General features: G+C 33.3%; 1 protein-coding gene across 4 annotated transcripts in view; it reads right to left on the minus strand.

The window, feature by feature from the left end:
• The window catches only part of OPA1 (OPA1 mitochondrial dynamin like GTPase), a 59,960-nt gene that overhangs the window by 39,707 nt on the left and 3,014 nt on the right, over window positions 1-17,239 (minus strand). The window contains exons 2-8 of one of the 4 annotated variants that reach the window (XM_069792380.1): window positions 16,003-16,321; window positions 15,584-15,680; window positions 14,275-14,382; window positions 13,000-13,053; window positions 12,301-12,368; window positions 7,027-7,137; window positions 2,318-2,371 (exon numbers count right to left, since the gene is read on the minus strand). In XM_069792380.1, coding sequence (XP_069648481.1) covers window positions 2,318-2,371; window positions 7,027-7,137; window positions 12,301-12,368; window positions 13,000-13,053; window positions 14,275-14,382; window positions 15,584-15,680; window positions 16,003-16,321 — 811 coding nt within the window. The remainder of the gene's footprint in view (window positions 1-2,317; window positions 2,372-7,026; window positions 7,138-12,300; window positions 12,369-12,999; window positions 13,054-14,274; window positions 14,383-15,583; window positions 15,681-16,002; window positions 16,322-17,239) is intronic. The other 3 variants (XM_069792381.1, XM_069792382.1, XM_069792383.1) reach the window with 3 other exon arrangements.

The following is a 17,239-nucleotide window of genomic DNA, read 5'->3' on the forward strand; positions in this document are numbered from 1 at the left end:
CAAGCCTAGTTTAGACCCTTTCTTCAGTATACAACTTCAGTTCAAGAAACAACTGTACCAGCTCAGTCCTGTTTAGAAGATTATGGTAGTCCTCTGAAGATGAGACATGAATGAAATTTTGATACCTACTCTGAAAATTGTTTTCTATGATGTGGAAATGTATTTGGCCTGAGTGTACTTTTAAGATCATATTTCAAGCTGTTATTAAAAAAAGGCAAGTAATAAATGCTTTCAAAACGAGCAAATATAGAAAGAGGTTACAAACCCTCGTATCAAAACAAGAAGCCTATAGATACAACAAAGGATTAACTGTACATTAACTTAAGAAAAATAAGCAAGCAAACCAAAGTAATTACTAATATGACTAATATGCATCATCCCTGAAAAAAGTCTAGCTTAAAAATAACTAGTTCTGCCTTGCTAATTAAGGAGATTAAAATTTTGTCAGAATGAGTTTTGGTGAAGTTCAACTCAATTAATGTGACAGGAAGGAGTCCCACCTTATACCACACTTGCATTGAAAAGCCCCATTAAGGTGCAACACAGGAAACCCTTACAAGTTTGCTGTAAGGCAACACACCTATGAGGAAAAAGTGTTGCTGTCTAAACCAGAACTGTAAATTATATAACTGAGGAATCATGGTTCCTGCTCTGTAAGGACTGCCTAAGGGATGAAATACTTCTTTGTAAACCAGATCTGCAGCTGCACACTGTATTGCCCAATATTATGAAACCTACCCCCTAGAAGGGCTGGAAATGTTCCTTGGTTGAGCTGATGCAGGGAATTCTTAAATCATCTACTGAATGCAAGACCAAATTTCAGAGAACATTAAAACAATTTTATTTTTGTGACTTTGTTCTTAAATAATGTACGCTCATATGTATTTGCATCCTTGACAGAAGATACTAGATTTAGTACTATTTTAACCTTGTCAGGTTGTAGGTGTAAGTCTTATGTAAGGGGAACAAAGTAACATGTATGTATTCACTATATACAGAAATTCATATTAAAAAATGGGCTTTCCAAATGTCTGTTATTGAACTCCTAGGTGCTCTGAAGTGAGGCTATGCACTTTTTAAAAGGCCAGTTTGAAAAGCAGTGATCCTAAAGCTGATCCCTGCAGATCTTTTCCTTTCCTGCCAGCTAATGAAGCAGGCTTCTCTTTAACAGAAGTAACAAAAGGAAATACTGAGAACAGGATTTCACTTGCAAAAGCACATCTTCTGTCAGACTATATCAAATTACAACTGAACTAGATGGAAGACATTCAGAAATTGAAAGTGGCTTGGGTTTTGTGAAGCAAGATTTTTTTAGAAACATATATTAAAAAGTCCTACCAATAGCTGTCATTATTGTTCAAATTTTCACTTTCTGATTTTTTTTTAAAGGACATCACTCTGAATGGCACCACCCTCTTCAGCTTCTTAAAGGGATTAAATGTTCTCTTAAATCTCAAAGGGAGGGCAGAGAAAAAGCTTTTAATGTGCCCATAGCAATTTTCATATCAAATAGTCCAATCATAGAAACAGCTTTAATTGAAAGAACTGCTTACTGCTTCACAAAACAGATTTTGATTAAGACTGCACGGCTTACATACAACTCTAGCATCATACCTGCAATCATTTTTCTTAATGGGAGAAAACAAAAAAGATACTTTGGTTCTCCTGAATGCCACTGTACTATAACCTGAATATCTCATCCCACATATCCCATAAGATGTCTATTTTTCCTCTTCAACCTCTGATGTTTGGTCAGCAAATGCACTTAAAAGCTTCTTTACTAGAAATATTTCCTAGATTAAGGATTAAAATGTAACTCCTTAATAAGTAAACTCATTTCCTTTCTGCAACAAATGTGCCATTTAAACATGGAAGATATCACAGATGTATTTAGTAGCACTGAAATTATAAAAGAGAACTGTAGAATGTCAGGATTAAAGTTAGTATGCATAACAAGTTAAAACTGGAATTGTTTTTATGTAACCATTGTATTTATGTAACACTCTTGGGCTAACTTTACATTTCAGGACTATATAGCATTGAAGGCAAGGAAGGTATTTTGGGAAAGTATGATTACACATTTGCCCTATTCTTACACTTCCCTCTTACATTCCATCAGTCGCTATCAGAGAAAGAAAAGATCAGACTGACCTTTGGTCTGTGCCAACAGAGTCAACTCTGTGTTGATAAACTCAAAGATTGGAAAAAACACTGCATTTTTACCAAACATCTTATATCTCAGGTATGCTTTTGTCTAGTAAATCTGAGTCTGCTGCATGTAAGTCTCTACCCAAGACATCAGTAACTCAGAAGTTACCTGAGTGCGTAAAAGTTCTTCTTGAAGTTGATCAACCTTCTCTTTGTCAGAAACCTACAAAGAAAAATAATCATGGCTACTAACATATTGTTTAGTTTATACACTGCAAGTAACCAAATCACAAACAGAAAGTTTCATTCCACATAAGAAAACTGACTTTACATGCATTTTAAAGCAAGTAAAATTCTTCAATTAGCATTTGAGATTTAATGCTGATGGAAAGTTCCATCTGCAACAGGAGGTTCACATAAAAAAAAAAAAAAAAAAAAAGAGTCTGATTTCCAGTACATGCAAATGCAAAAATTAACCCTTCAAGACTTAATATTAGGAAAGTGGGCTTAGGGAAAAGCAAACTCTGTATGTTGCTCAGAGTTTTCTGGCCACTGCCCTAAATGTAATTTTAGTGGTCAAACTCTCAGGATCTCCTACGTTCATTTCCTGAATCAGCACAATCTTCATGGGATACAATCACTAAAACACCTGCTTGCTACAGAAATTACTTTCAGGTGAGTATTCACTATTTCTGAATCTTCAAGGAGATTCTTATTTTATATTTGTTTTTCTGAATTATAATCCTAAACATGCATGCACAACTTCATAAATTGTAGTTTGTCAGTCTTGAAGGGCTATTTTAAAATTATTTTAAATTACATTAAAAACTGGAAAAATTAGGATATTATAATACAAAACATTTTGAAATTCAAGGCATAAATGTAATAAGATCAGGCAATTAGAGCCATTCTTAGTCAAATATTCTTAAAATACGTTCATCAAGATGTAATAAACAGTTGTTCAAAACAATCCCTTTTTAATAACACAAAGACAAAAGCGTAAATGGTGCAATACAAATTCAAATTATGTAAATATTTACAAACAACATAAAACTAATGGCTGACTGGTGAAATACTAAATTTAGAAAAAATTATAATCAAAACAATCACTGAAAGAATGATATAAGTAAAAGCTTCAATATTTAAATAAAGCTCATGTAAGAAAGCTCATGTGACATTTACAACTCAAGTTAGCTTCAGATCAGAAAAAGCATATTATCTAACATGCAGAGGACAGCTGTCATTTAGACACAAATCAATTTAGTTACTATAATTTCACACCAGTTGTTACAGATTAAACAAGAAAAAAATCCACAGTTGTTCATAGTGTTTGTATTATTTAGCTATTAAACCTGTAATATACAGAATTGTGCCTGCACTTTCTAGGCAGCAATCCAAGGTAACACTTCCATCTATATCCAATTATTTTCTTATTCATAAACAGCAAAGAGGAAGTGCTGTAAATTGACTTCCTTTTCATTTCTGTTAATTAGTTCAGTGACAGCAAAACTGCATCAGAAACAGGGTTAGTTTAGCACACAGACAACTTGATGCATGCAGCCACAAGGTGATATATGTAAATAAACATTTACATATACACACACTTTAACCACCTCAGAGACATAAGGGGAAAATAAAAATAGAAGGGCAAAGAGAATGGTGTGGAGAGTCAGAAGCAGCAAGAAAATAAAGGAAAGAAAAGGAAAACAAAGTGTTTCCATGTGCTGCAGATTTTCAAAGCAATTAACATTTTCCCACTCTCTGCTCTTAAGCAAGCTGTTCCTGAGAGTACTTCTGGGGTCTTGATGCATCTCTGAAGCACATACTTACAGACAGATTACCTCTAACCACAAGAGCACTGTCTTTTACATACAGTATACTTATGTTAAACACAGTAAGCAAAAATATTGCACACAGCTACATGTTGCAAGATCTGAAGCAAAGAATTATCTAGCACTAGATGATTAATTCTAAACAAGGACAATTAGGTAAGTTATGACAAAAATAACAAACAGCTCTAGAATGATGTATATGCTTCGGCATTTGGTTCAGGTGTGCTTTGAATGTTAGTACATACAGTATTTTGAACATATAATTCATAATATTGCTAAAAATTTTTAAGTTGCCAATAAAAGCTAAAACTATCATAACAATCTGAAGTACTAACAGTCACATATGACTTATCTATGATCTATAATTTCTACTCACACCCCCCCCCCCCAGCTATTAAAATATCTCTATACAGGCACATCAATATTTGTTTAATCCAGTTCAGCATGGTTTGTACATCAAGATTCCTCCTCCTTTCCCCATTGCAGCCACAAAGTTATAAGAAAAGAGAACTGTAGAGCCATTTTTAATCCAGGGTTCCTGCACGCAAAGATGCAGATACCTGTTTACTAAGATTACCAGAAGCTCCTTATAGAGTTACTCATTTTGCACAGCGGTTGCTTTCCAATAACCTTTGTCACGCATTGTGTAAAATAAGTATGTGCCTCTGAAAATTCAGTACCTCTGAAACCACAGTTACTGATTTTGTATATTCTCTAACCAGACTATAAATAATTCTAACTGATCATCTACAGAAGAACTACAATGATTTCCAGTAATACGAATGAAAATATTAAGGCCCAAACAAAATGCATGTAAGAAGCAGCCATGCACAGTGCAGCTAGACAAGTCTAATCAATTTTACTGCTAAATATTTATCAAAAGGCTGACAAAAAAAAAATCAACAGGAAACAATTACATTTTTGTTTTTGATACCCTCTCCTGATTGTGAGATTGTTCTTTCTATTATCCAATTTACAACTGAAGTAGATTTAATATTGAGAAATTAAAATGGAACATAGGCAAGTAAATTGGGCAACAGAACTTCCAAGAATAGAAATGAAATGTTCATGTTCTCTAGTAGACAGGCAAGCAAGCCAACTCAGTTAAAACATAAACAAGGTTAGTTTATACCCTTATTTCAATGACTGTAACAATTTTTTCTTCCAAAGGAGAATTTGGATCAATGGTTGGAACGTTTAAGTTATATCCTCATATCAAAATATTAAAGAAAATAGTTTACCATCTCTTTCATTTCAAGCAAAAAGATTAGCAAGACAAACAAGACACATTCCTTGTCATTAGGCATATATGCCAAACATCACACTTGGATGCTAAATTAAAACTTTTTATATGCAAGGAGTGTTAAGACTTTCAACACTCAGAAAACACAGAGTACCTGCCTTGGAGGACAGGATAACATTTACAAAGATAGCCATTGCAGCTATTTCACAGCTTGGGAATTGTAGAATTAGTTGCAAGAAAGTACTAACAAGGTAGAATTTCAATCAGAAACAGATGTAATATCAAGCTCTTTTTTTTTACTGATTGCATTTATTAGGTTGACAAATTTTTATATATCAAATATTGTATTGCCTTTCCAGTAATTTTTAGGTCTTCATACATTTTCTTATAAACTTCAAGCTACTATTCCATACTCCAGCTCTTTCAATAAACTGTATACAATCTGACAGAGGCTGAAGGAGTTACCTTTATTAAAAATAGAGTAACTGAACAAATAGAGAATATTTGGACCACTGAAGGCATCTTTACTCTTTTCTGCTAAAATACATATCTGGAAGGGAATGAATGTGAGGACATTCGTAGGACACCTATTGAGATAAAATAATCTCAAATAATTGCATTTCTATTATATTTTGTTATACAATGCCTAGATTCATAACTGAGGACAGAATACATCAGTGTTGTTTTAAATCCAGACAGAATATTAACTAAATAAATTTGAAAAATGAAACATGAGGAAAGATTGCCTTTCACCATTTTTTTTTTTAATTAAAGGAAGATTAACAGTTTAGAATGGCCACGGGTTGTAACTCTAAACCATAAAAAATAATATGGCAATAAAGTAAAATATTTCAGTTTAAAATGCTACTATAGTTTCAGAGAACAGTGATTTCGTCTGTTGATGGACTAAAAAGCATGACAATTGCAGCTATGCAATTATGTCTAAAAGTTTAATTCACATTTAATGTCTTCCTCTGTCTGTGACAGTCATCTTCAGAGGTACAGAAGATTAAGTTCTGTATCCAGTGCTCAATTCCAAAGCTGTTGAAAAATATGAGTAATCAGAAAGGCTTTTTTGGGGACACAGAAGCAGCCAACAAAGCAATGTGGTTAAGAATTACAGGTTGTAACAGATTAAACAACTAAAATATCCCAATTTAGGAAGGACTTCCAATTCATCTCAGCCATATAATAATGAATAAAATGATCAGAGCTTAAATTAAGTAAGTAAAGTGATGTGCATATGTTCAACAACCACAGCATGTAAGTATAAACTGTGCTTTAAGAGGGAAAACAAAGGAATACCTTGGATGAATATACAGTAGAGGCTGTATTAACAGCAGTATTTAATTGTCTGTGCAAAATTGTTTCTAAGGAGCTGCTGTCATTTTCAGATTGGTAACAGTACAAAGCATGAAAAAATGTTTCCAGATACACATTGCCTGTAAATAGCTATACTCTTATAAGACAGAGCTACCGAAAGCAAGCAACAGTAAACAGACTTGATATTTATTCACATACTTTCCTTAAATGCCTTTTTAATGTATGAACTTTAAATAACAGTTTTTATAGAGGCAGAGAACATACAATTTCAAAGTGACACAATGTACCTGTTCTGCTTTTAACACCATGCTTTAAATGCAACTTGGTTAAACTGAAACAAGACTATACATCTGTAGTGAAGTTGGCTGTAATAATTATTTGGGCTCATGATTTAATTCGTTAGATTTTTCCAACTCAAATGCAGAGGCTGAAGTATTTGATTAGTGTGAATACAGTACATACTGTCCCTTAAGCCATCACCTTTCGCTTCTGCTGGGAAGAGCCCATGTTATATTGGCCAGCGGCTCTGCGTGTTTCCTCTTCGTGCTGCTGGATTTGTTGTTGTAACAGAATGAGTTCACCAAGCAGGCCCTGCCATGAGTTTGTAATAAAAAGGAGAGGAAAAATTTGGGGTGTAAGGAGAACAAAGTTAAACCAAAGGGCATGACAAAGACAGATGAAAAACAGGTATGAATGGGTCAGTTCAAACAAAAGTGAAATTTCATTAGCAAGATCTCTTGCTAACTAGCTGGGAGTGGATATAGCCAGCAAAACCATGTATTTTGCAAATCCAGGTAGAACAAAACAATAAACATTAACCTACATTTTATAATTATATTCAACTTTAACTAAGCATCTAAATCTTAAAAAAAAATTCAACTATCCTGGCTTTAAAATATTCTCAAAGGTTTCAGGATTTCATTTCAATTATTCATACCAGAAGTTCTTAAGTATCAGCAGTTTTTCACAACTTAACCATGCACGTATTTAAAGAGAGTGTTTTGGATATTCTATATAAAATTGTGCATGACAGCTGTTTTGGATATTCTATACAAAGTTGTGCACAACAGCTAATAGGCTCGACTTTGGTAGTTGTATGAAAGTTCTCATTTTGTTCTTATTCCCAGCAACTCAGACGGTTTATAGAAAGATTACTTTGCCTGCTACTTAACTTTCTCAAGCTAGGAGAAGCAAAATAGTTTCTAGAGCATAAAGAAAGAAAAAGCCCCCTCCACTTCCGCAACACACCACAGTTTGAATTCATGCTGTCATAATCCTTCCTAATCACTTCAAAATCCCTGCAACTCGATGCTTATTCCTTTACTTATTCAGCATTTCCATGAAGCTTAGTTTTCTTCTCTTCTCCCTCCACACCAAATATTACTGTAATGGCAAGCTGTCTTTCAAGATTGGTTTAGAGTTACTATGCCAGTATCTACTGGAACTTCATGTACAATTTCAGAGAGTGTAGACAAAAGTATTAATGAACTATTTATATAAAACTCTTTAAAAAAATACTACTACATCTTCTTCTAAGAAAACATTCAGTGAAATGAAAGGTTTCAAAAATGCACTTCAGGAAAACAAACCCTGAAATAGAACTTCGGTGTAAGAATTTAAGACATCTACCATCAAGTTATACATTTGTTGCATGAAAAACACACACAGGCATGTACACATAAGGATAAACAACACAGGAGAGAAAGGATAAAAGAGGAGAGACAATCAAATGACCAAATACAAACATTTGTTAAATAGTGATTTGTATAACATTTCAAGAACAGAAGAATATTCACACTTGTATTTTACTGAATCACTTCAAGATTTAATAAATCTCTATATTGCCAGACTAGCAAACACATTAGAGCTACACCAAGAATTCAGGCAAAACAAAAGATGTCATTTCTATACAGCAGCAAGGAGAGATAGCCCCACAACTACACTTAGTATTAGAGGAACAGTAATAGTATTTTGCCATTTCACAAACAAGGAAACTCTCAATATGACCTGACACACTCCTTTTAAACATTATGCTATCAGTCAAGAAAATAAAAGAAAAAACACTGAACAAAACCTGCCATGAAGGCCTTTCAGCATTTAAACAGAAACTGTAACAAATGTTTGAAGTCACCAAAAGTATTTAATGTGCAGCTACTTTCTAAGACATCTGGTCCATGTGACTTGCTCCACAGTAAAGTATGAAAAACCCTTTTCAACTACAGTTACCCCACTTAATAAAATATTCAAGTAAAAAATACAGTGATTTAAAAGGCTTCTCAGTAACACTTTCTTCTTTGTATATATCAGGCAATAGTCTTATTTTCTATTTCTTACTTTATAGGTTTGAATTAAAAAAAACCCAAGAACAACCAAAACACAAAAAACCCCAAACAAACCTTAAATATCACAGAACTATACACACAACACCCAGGCTGGTATGAACCAGGACACAAACAAAAATATTTACATCTCTTTGTCATTGGACACTATCACTGTTCCTCCCCACCCCCCATCAATCATTCCAGTGCAAAACTGTTTTTTGTTTTTTTTTTTTTTTTAAAAGAATTTTATCCAGAAAAAATCAATGTTGATCAATTAATGGGATTTAAAAACCCAAGTTGTTTACAGTCATTATATTATTTTTATTATCAAAGAAACAATGTAAGGGGGAATAACACTAGCTGACACACACAGCAGCACAAACCTTGCAAAGTCATCATGACAGTTTGGGTGCACAATAAATAAAAAAAGGCAAAACAAGTACTGACGTTGTTACTGCCTATGCTTTAACCCCCCCCTCCCCCCTTATTTTACATTAAAAGTTAATATGCTGTACTTCAGTTGAGTATGACTATGCCTTTAACTTAAACGTTCCTCATGACTAAAGTATTTGTGTCCCATTTTCACAAGCAACCAAAGCCCTGTCTTTTTGCATGTCTTGACTCTTCCACTATTTCCCATTGACTTCAGTGTGACTGTTCATGAGAAAAGCTGAGCCACAATAAGTCCTTGCAGGAAAAATAATTAAATGCTGATGGATGTAAAGGGGTGAGAATGATGAGGAAGGTAAAGATATCAATTTCTAAGAATTTGAATAAATGTCACAATTTTATCCAGAGTACTTATAACATGAAACTGGGAATTAAGTTGGGAATATAACAATGCTATGAATACAAAAGAGAAAATTGTGGAAACTTTATTGCATAACTTGCAAGACAGAACAAAACAAATAAGAACATTAAAAAAAAAATCTAAGTCAAGAGATATTCCTTACTAAAGTCTCTTTTTCACTCTCTAGCAGTAGCTGTAGTGAAGAGCTGTAGAATTACTGTGCTGCTTCTTACATTGACTGAAAGTGACCCTGTGCTGGCCAAGCAAGGCAGTCTACGTGCTGCCAAATCCTCAACAGTGCACCAGGTTCTTCAAGGCATGAGATTTAATCAAAGCACCAAAGGCAGAGAAAGGACTGTGTGGTTGGTATTAAATTATTTATTTATCTGGCTTCTAAGCCCTAAATCAATACCTGAGTCACATTTTTCACACCCACTTCATCACAGCTATAACACCTATATATATATTTTTTTTTAAATTGGGCTAAGCTTTGGAATTTGTTTGCTTTAACAGGAAGCTGAAGCTCTTTAGGAAATTTTTTTGGAGACGGTCAATAGTGCAAGTTAGTTTTCTAAGGTAACACTGCTATTTCAAGTGCAAGCCTGAACTAGTCCCACACATACAATACACTGAAATATTTTACTACACTATAGCTTTTATAACTATCTTCTCTTTCTCCAAGAACAAAATTTCTTATTTAATCCAAGTAGAAACACATTTAAACTCCATTATTTAAATAACTTATCTGAACACTCCAGTAATTTTAATTTAATTCTCTTTTTAAAAAATTGTACCTTTTGTATTAAATGAGAGATTATGAGATAAACACATTATCTGACAAGAAGCAGTACAGCCTGATTCAGTGTTTGGGACAACATTTACTCTCTCAAAGTTATCTTGTGAACTAACTGGTTTCTTATTCATTCTACATGAGGTTTTAAAGACTCATCTGAGGACAATGCCCAATAACAGTTCCAAAGAACATTCCTCCAAATGAGGAATTCCTAGATTCCTTTACCAGTTACTCATCTTTTCACAATGAAACAAAGAAAACCAGCTCATGAGACACATTTAATACCATGCTACAGCACTTTATGCATTCATACATTCACAGTTCTTACACTAGTATTGGTTGGCAGTGGAAAGCACTGAATGAAAAAGGCCATCTAACCCATTGTCTTGAAAATAATAATTTTGCTTGCCAATAAACTAAGTGATTATGCTTTGTAGGTATTCATATGTGCCTTGTTTGAAATATTACGACCAAAATTGATCATATTAATTAGCAAACCAACAGTTTCTAAGCGTAACATATCGGATATAATTGGAATAACAACAATTAGTACACCAGACTAAATTTTCTAAATCATACTGATTTAATATGGGCTGATGTTCTCCATGCCACAGCCAAAGGTCTGTTGGCAACATTAAAATGCAGTTGTTACTGCATTTGAAAAAAAAACAGAATAATAAGTATACGTGATATTATTGGTGTTCAGTAAAAATCTCAGTTAATTTAGTTATCAAAGACAATAAACTAAGATGGCCACTTCTTCACAGATCGATAGTAAAGTATTTTAAAAAAGTTTTAAACAGTGAAACCAGTGCTAAGCAGTCACTGTAAATAAAATAAAAAATATATACAGAGAGAGAGTTTACTGACAAAGGAGGAACAAAAAGCGAACTTAATTTTCATGTAGAAATCCATCACTGTTCTAAAGGGAAAAAAAGTTATAAAAAGTGAGCTTTGTACAGGTTTCACTACATACTGCCATGCAGAATTAATGTCGAATAAATGTATACATGCCTGCATATACAGAAATGGCTTTTATGTAAAAGCCCCAGTTATACTTCAGACACTTTCAGTTGCAAAAATAAATATATAATAATTTAGAAATTCCCCAATATATATTGTTTTCCTTCAAATTTTTAAAGAATTTTAAAAAAATATACACAGGAAAAATGAAAGCCTTTAAAGAATGAGCAACATTATAATTTAGGAATTTAATAGAAATTAGGTCTACTATTCATGAAAGCAAAAAAAATAAACTTCACCTTCTTTACTTCAAGGAAAAAATGCTAAAACTTTTAGTTATCAAAATACAGTAACATTTGTTCCAGAAGATAGTAACAAAAATGTGATGTATGCTTTGTCTAAATAAAGTAAAAAGACAGACTGCTTTAAGAAATAGAAATTCTTTATTAAGGCAGAAATCCTTAAGTAAGTACCACAACTGTGAAAATGTCAACAGAAATGAGGTTGCAAGCAGAAATGCTTGAAAATAACTATAAAAGCCTAAACCAACTTCAGTAACAAGCTATAACCTCAAGTGCCACTGAGAACATGCCCTGAAAAATTGCAAGTGCACACAAAATACCTAACAATAATTACACTCTTATTACAAACCAATTTTAAGAATGCAATTGCTAAAGATTTTTATGACTGCCTTGTATTTTCCCTACACCAAAATGTTTATTATTGTACTGTTTATATATTAAAAACAACAATGCATACTCAAGTAATTTTCAGTGATAAAATCTGTTCAAGCTGCTTCAAATTAACATCTGCAGCTAGCTGCTGAAGCAGTTTTAAAAAAAATTACCTGTTGTCAAGACACTTAAGTTTTGCAAGATAGTAATTACCTTCTTGTACTGTTTGTCATTGTCATATCCCTGGTCAGTAGCTCTGAATGCTGTTTCTCCTGGAGAACCTAGGACATAATTACAGAAACTCATTATAACATGCAAAAGGCACTTAAAAATTCTAAAACTACACCTACTAAAGTTTCAACTCCTATGAATTATTAATTCAATAATCTTTGAAGTTACTATTTAAAAAAATTCACCTCAAGAAACTGAAAAGTAATTCAGTTTAAAACTCATCTGAAAATTTTATATCTAGTTTGTGACTCCGATTAGTTACATCACAAAGTAGTAGGCAGCTTCAGTTAGACTATTAAAGTTCTGAAAACACTGTAAAATTAATTATTTCTGATAAACATGAAAGGATAATACAAATTCCATTGGTAATACTGTAATGAGAAAAAAAAATTCTTTCATACTGTAGTGACATAGATTTTCAAAACAAGCTTCTAGAAATTGCCTGAAATAAAAAGCATCTGCTAGGGACTGTGGCAGAGAAATAACAACTATTCATCTATTAATTCTCTCAGGGGAGGATCCAAGTATTTTTTAAAATAGTTGGAAAGTATTTTTAATTCAATATTAAATTGCTGCAAATAGTTGTGTTTACATTGATATTCACTCCTCTTAGTATAGTAGTGTTTTAACAGTTTGCTTTAAAGAGGCAGGTTAAGGGCAGTAAAAAGGGCTTTTACACACCTAACAACAGAAGTAGATCAGAAGCTCCTATGACTTCACTAACCAAATTGTAACCTGTGAAAAATCAGCAGAAGAGGGGAAATAAAAATTATAAATACAAAACAAAATGCAAAACAAAGATGAGGGATCTTTGTCTCATTTGGAGGACCACACAATCATAAATGGCAACTATGCCCATGTGAGTATGATACTAAATAATAGGCAACATCTCACAATACCAGTCAATAACACCACAATTTTAAACAGCCTGAATTTTAAACAGCTAAAATACATAGGAGATTGTAATCTACTTGTCACTCTGTTGAACTTGATCCCTACTTAGGTGCTTGCTGAGTCTGTAAGATTAATAAACTAGTTCTGCCATTGACACTATTTCAAGAAAATGAAAATACACTTATGCACGCTGATATGGGAATATTTTCAAACACACTTAGAGCAATGACTGTAACACCTCACAGATATAATCTCTCATGAATACAAATTTATGTGGTTTGATAATTATTAAGGTATATAATAGGAATAATCTTGTACTTTATTACAACAATGACTAGGTGAAGTTTCGAGCTGTGCTTATTAGCAAGTCAGATATGATGATCAAATCCATCATTTTTAGTTTTAAAAAGCCCACCGATCAGAAATGTCTTATTTAAGTCTCCTAAAACCTGAAAACCATTAAGCCTACTACTACCTGGATGCACTGAATGGACAAACCATCGCCTTGTCTTTCATGAAGGATTTAGAACTCCTACCTACTCCTTTAAAATGCAGTCCCTACCTAAGCTATATCTTCAAGCAAGTTCTTCTGGAGCTACATCCAGATGGAAAATATCATTCAACCCAAAAGCATATCTTTCACATGCTTGCAACATTAAGAACCATCATTCTTAATAATCCAACTCTTTTCTCATGTAACAGCTGTGGTACTGTTACTGTCCAGTTCCACTCTCACCTTCTCCAAACTCCAGCTCAACACGTCCGGCCTCTGTGACTCACTGAAGCAATCTAGCTTTCAATCTGTTTGTTTGGAGTTGTCCAAGAATTCTAGTTTTATATTCAATTTCACATTTTGGTTCTCTGTACTTGCTACTGGAATTCTTGCTTTTAAAAACACATTACACTTACCTGTGTCCATAACACTTCCAGATGACACACTCAATGAAAAGGCATGCATTTTCAGGATCCGCTTTCTTTTAGTGTCTAAGGACATACCTGTAACATCATCTTGTAATAGCTTATCTTTTCAAAATTAAAACTAAGATGAAAAATTATTCTCACCAGGAGAAAAAAGTCCTTTCAGAGAAGTGAAGCTTTCTCCAATCTTGTCAAAGTCAGGCAGAAGTTTGGCAAGCTCATCTGCATCAGGAATGGCTTTGATAAGTTTTTCTAGGAAAACAGTACAACAGATAATGAGTAGGGTTTTTTTCCTATTATTTTTGTGAACAAAAATGGGTTAGGCTGTAAAACCTAGCAATTGTTTCAGGACGTGGCTTTTTTTTTTTTTTTAATAAAGAATTAAAAAGTTTCTTTCTACATGCACCTCCCCCCATTAGTGTTGGGAAAGATTATCAGATCTGAAAAACCAATTGCTTTTTTAGACTTTGAACTTCCTGATAAGCTGGTTGCCTCAGGTACTTTAAAATTGTCTAAAACTTACTGCTGCATTTCAGCACATTTCATACATTATCCTCTCACATACTTTGTAGAGGATGTTTTAAAATTACACGAAACTGTAACTATGCTCACCTTTTGTACATTTTAAGAAAAGCTTATTTTTCAATTTCATAAGTAATTCAATTCTGTAATCCTTTAAAAAACCCTAACTTATTAGCTTTAAAGTACTATAAAAATGTACTGTCCACAAACAATAAAAACAAGAAAACATATGCCTCAGTTACTCAATCTCTCCATTTATCTATGCAATGCTCACAGATGTAGTAAAATCATCATACTTTTTTTTTTTAAAAAAGAACACCACCTTACTACCCTACACATATAAGAAGTAACTCAGTGATTTTTTTTTAGATTTCTATCTTTCATCTAAAAATATGCAGAAAACTACAGTAACTAGAAGGTTCAGGAAAACAGAGTATGTACTTCTCATTTTCTTTTCTTCTGTATCTTCAAGATAATTTTGTAGATAGGTAGCTTCACTATTCTACATTTTCAGCTGGTCTTTTACTCATACATATCTTTTACTTATCTATTTATATTTTTTACTTGTAAGTGTCATTCATATAGAAAGAATTGTGCAAAATCCTACCAAAACACACGTAAATCCCCTTGAACATGCTCTAACTCTCCTTTCAGTGATGGGATTATATGGCCGTATGAAAAGACCAGGAACATTCTCAAATGAAAGGATGAATTACAGAATATCAATGCTAACCAATGCTTAATTTCTTCCTACAAACACATTGATACAAATACCTTGGTAAGACACACACCAAACTCTAACAAAGCAAGTGCACTCCGATTACAGCTATAAAGATACTACTGGAGAGAGGCACTGAGGACCTACACCCTTATGTTTAAGTTTTACATATGCTAGTCTTTAGATAGAGTAACATTTTAGTTTTTGTGATACCAAAGTCAATATGTTCATCAAGCTCCCAAATGAAGTCAGGAACAATCCACTTATATTCATCGAGATCTGGCATCATGTCCTTCCACTGATCGTATGTCTAATACAAAAAGGAAAAAAAATGTAGTAGAAATAGAAAAAGAAATGTATGTAGAGACACACATGAGCAATCTGTTGAAAAGTAATACCTACATACAAAACATAATAACCCACCATCTTTCAGATATGAATACTACTACTCAATCTTTTAAAATCTATACTAGTTCTCTAAACAACGTTTTCCATATTCACTCATCTTTATTGTCATTAGTTAACCAAACAATGAAACATTGTATTTTTGTGGCTATACCAAGAACTACTGTTCTGAAGTATATAATAATAGCAAAGACAAAATGCATAAAATAGCTTCCACAGATAAATACCTTCTTAGCTGTATAACCACCACCTACAGCAGATCCTAATATAAGATAGCGAAGTTTGAGAAGCCTTGATGCTAGCCTAGCTAGCCAAAAGTTCCTGTGGAACTGGTATCCATATTTTACATTTAAAAGTTTTGTTTTGCGTAGGGGAAGACGATTAAGAGAAGAGAACAGCTGAATTGATATCCTTAACGGAGGTCTTTGAAATTTTGAACTTGGATAGTAGGGATGATGTATACTTCGGGAAATAAGATGCAAGTTTTGAAGTGGTGATTTTCTTTTTATTCCATAGCTGCTATTTGCTAGACTCCGGCAGATGACACTAAAAGAAAAAAAAAAAAACCTCTTAAGTAACAGATTTCCTCAACACACCATTAACTCAATAACCTCTTCAGAAGCAATTCACATTACATTTTAGCTGGTTACAGATAAATTAGAGCATCATTCTGAATATACAATTTCCAGCTATCATTGGTATGCTACCAGGAAAATAAAAACCTGTAAACATCGTTAATGGATATAGCATTTCTAGTGATTACAGAAATAAAATCTTAAATACCATTTATGAAGCCTGTTATGAATTAAATTTAACTTCTGCACTGGATTAAGGCAAGTAACATGTCTGTGGTAAAACAGTTTGGGCAAACAGGAGCTAAGAGTCCAAAGATGACTATGATCAACATGCAATATAAAAGAAAACTTGACAGTTTGGCCTATCTTGTTATTCAGAATGAACTTTTAGAGAACATTAAATTTGTAGAGGATTTTCAAGCTTCAAAAAAACAATACACAGACAAAATTCCTTTGCAAAATACATTTGTCCTCTTTTGGCAGATTCTTCTTTGGAGTTGAAGCATGTACTTAATGACATCTTTCACTTCCTTTCACTCCAGTACTCTGCAGTTCAGTCTTAGGTCATGCATAGACAAGTTTACTTCTGGAGATGGCTGCACCATGTTTGTTGAAGACTTTAATAAAGTAATTCAGATTTATGCAACAGGGAAAATTTCAGTCTGAAAGATGAAAGAGCTCAGCCATGAAAAGCACGTGTTAAAACACAGGAACCTTATCAATGCTGCCTACGTTAAAACAAACGCATAGTGTGGAATAAAGCTCCTTGTATATTTTCAATTACATTATCTGCATGCTTCAACATTTTGAGGTAGCTTTGCTAGTTTAGGGAAAAGACAACTGCTCTGGAAAAAGCAATTTCTTCTGTAACTTTTTAGCCTCACTATAT

This window comes from Haliaeetus albicilla, chromosome 9 (genome assembly GCF_947461875.1).
Source record: "Haliaeetus albicilla chromosome 9, bHalAlb1.1, whole genome shotgun sequence".
NCBI classification, from domain to species: domain Eukaryota; kingdom Metazoa; phylum Chordata; class Aves; order Accipitriformes; family Accipitridae; genus Haliaeetus; species Haliaeetus albicilla.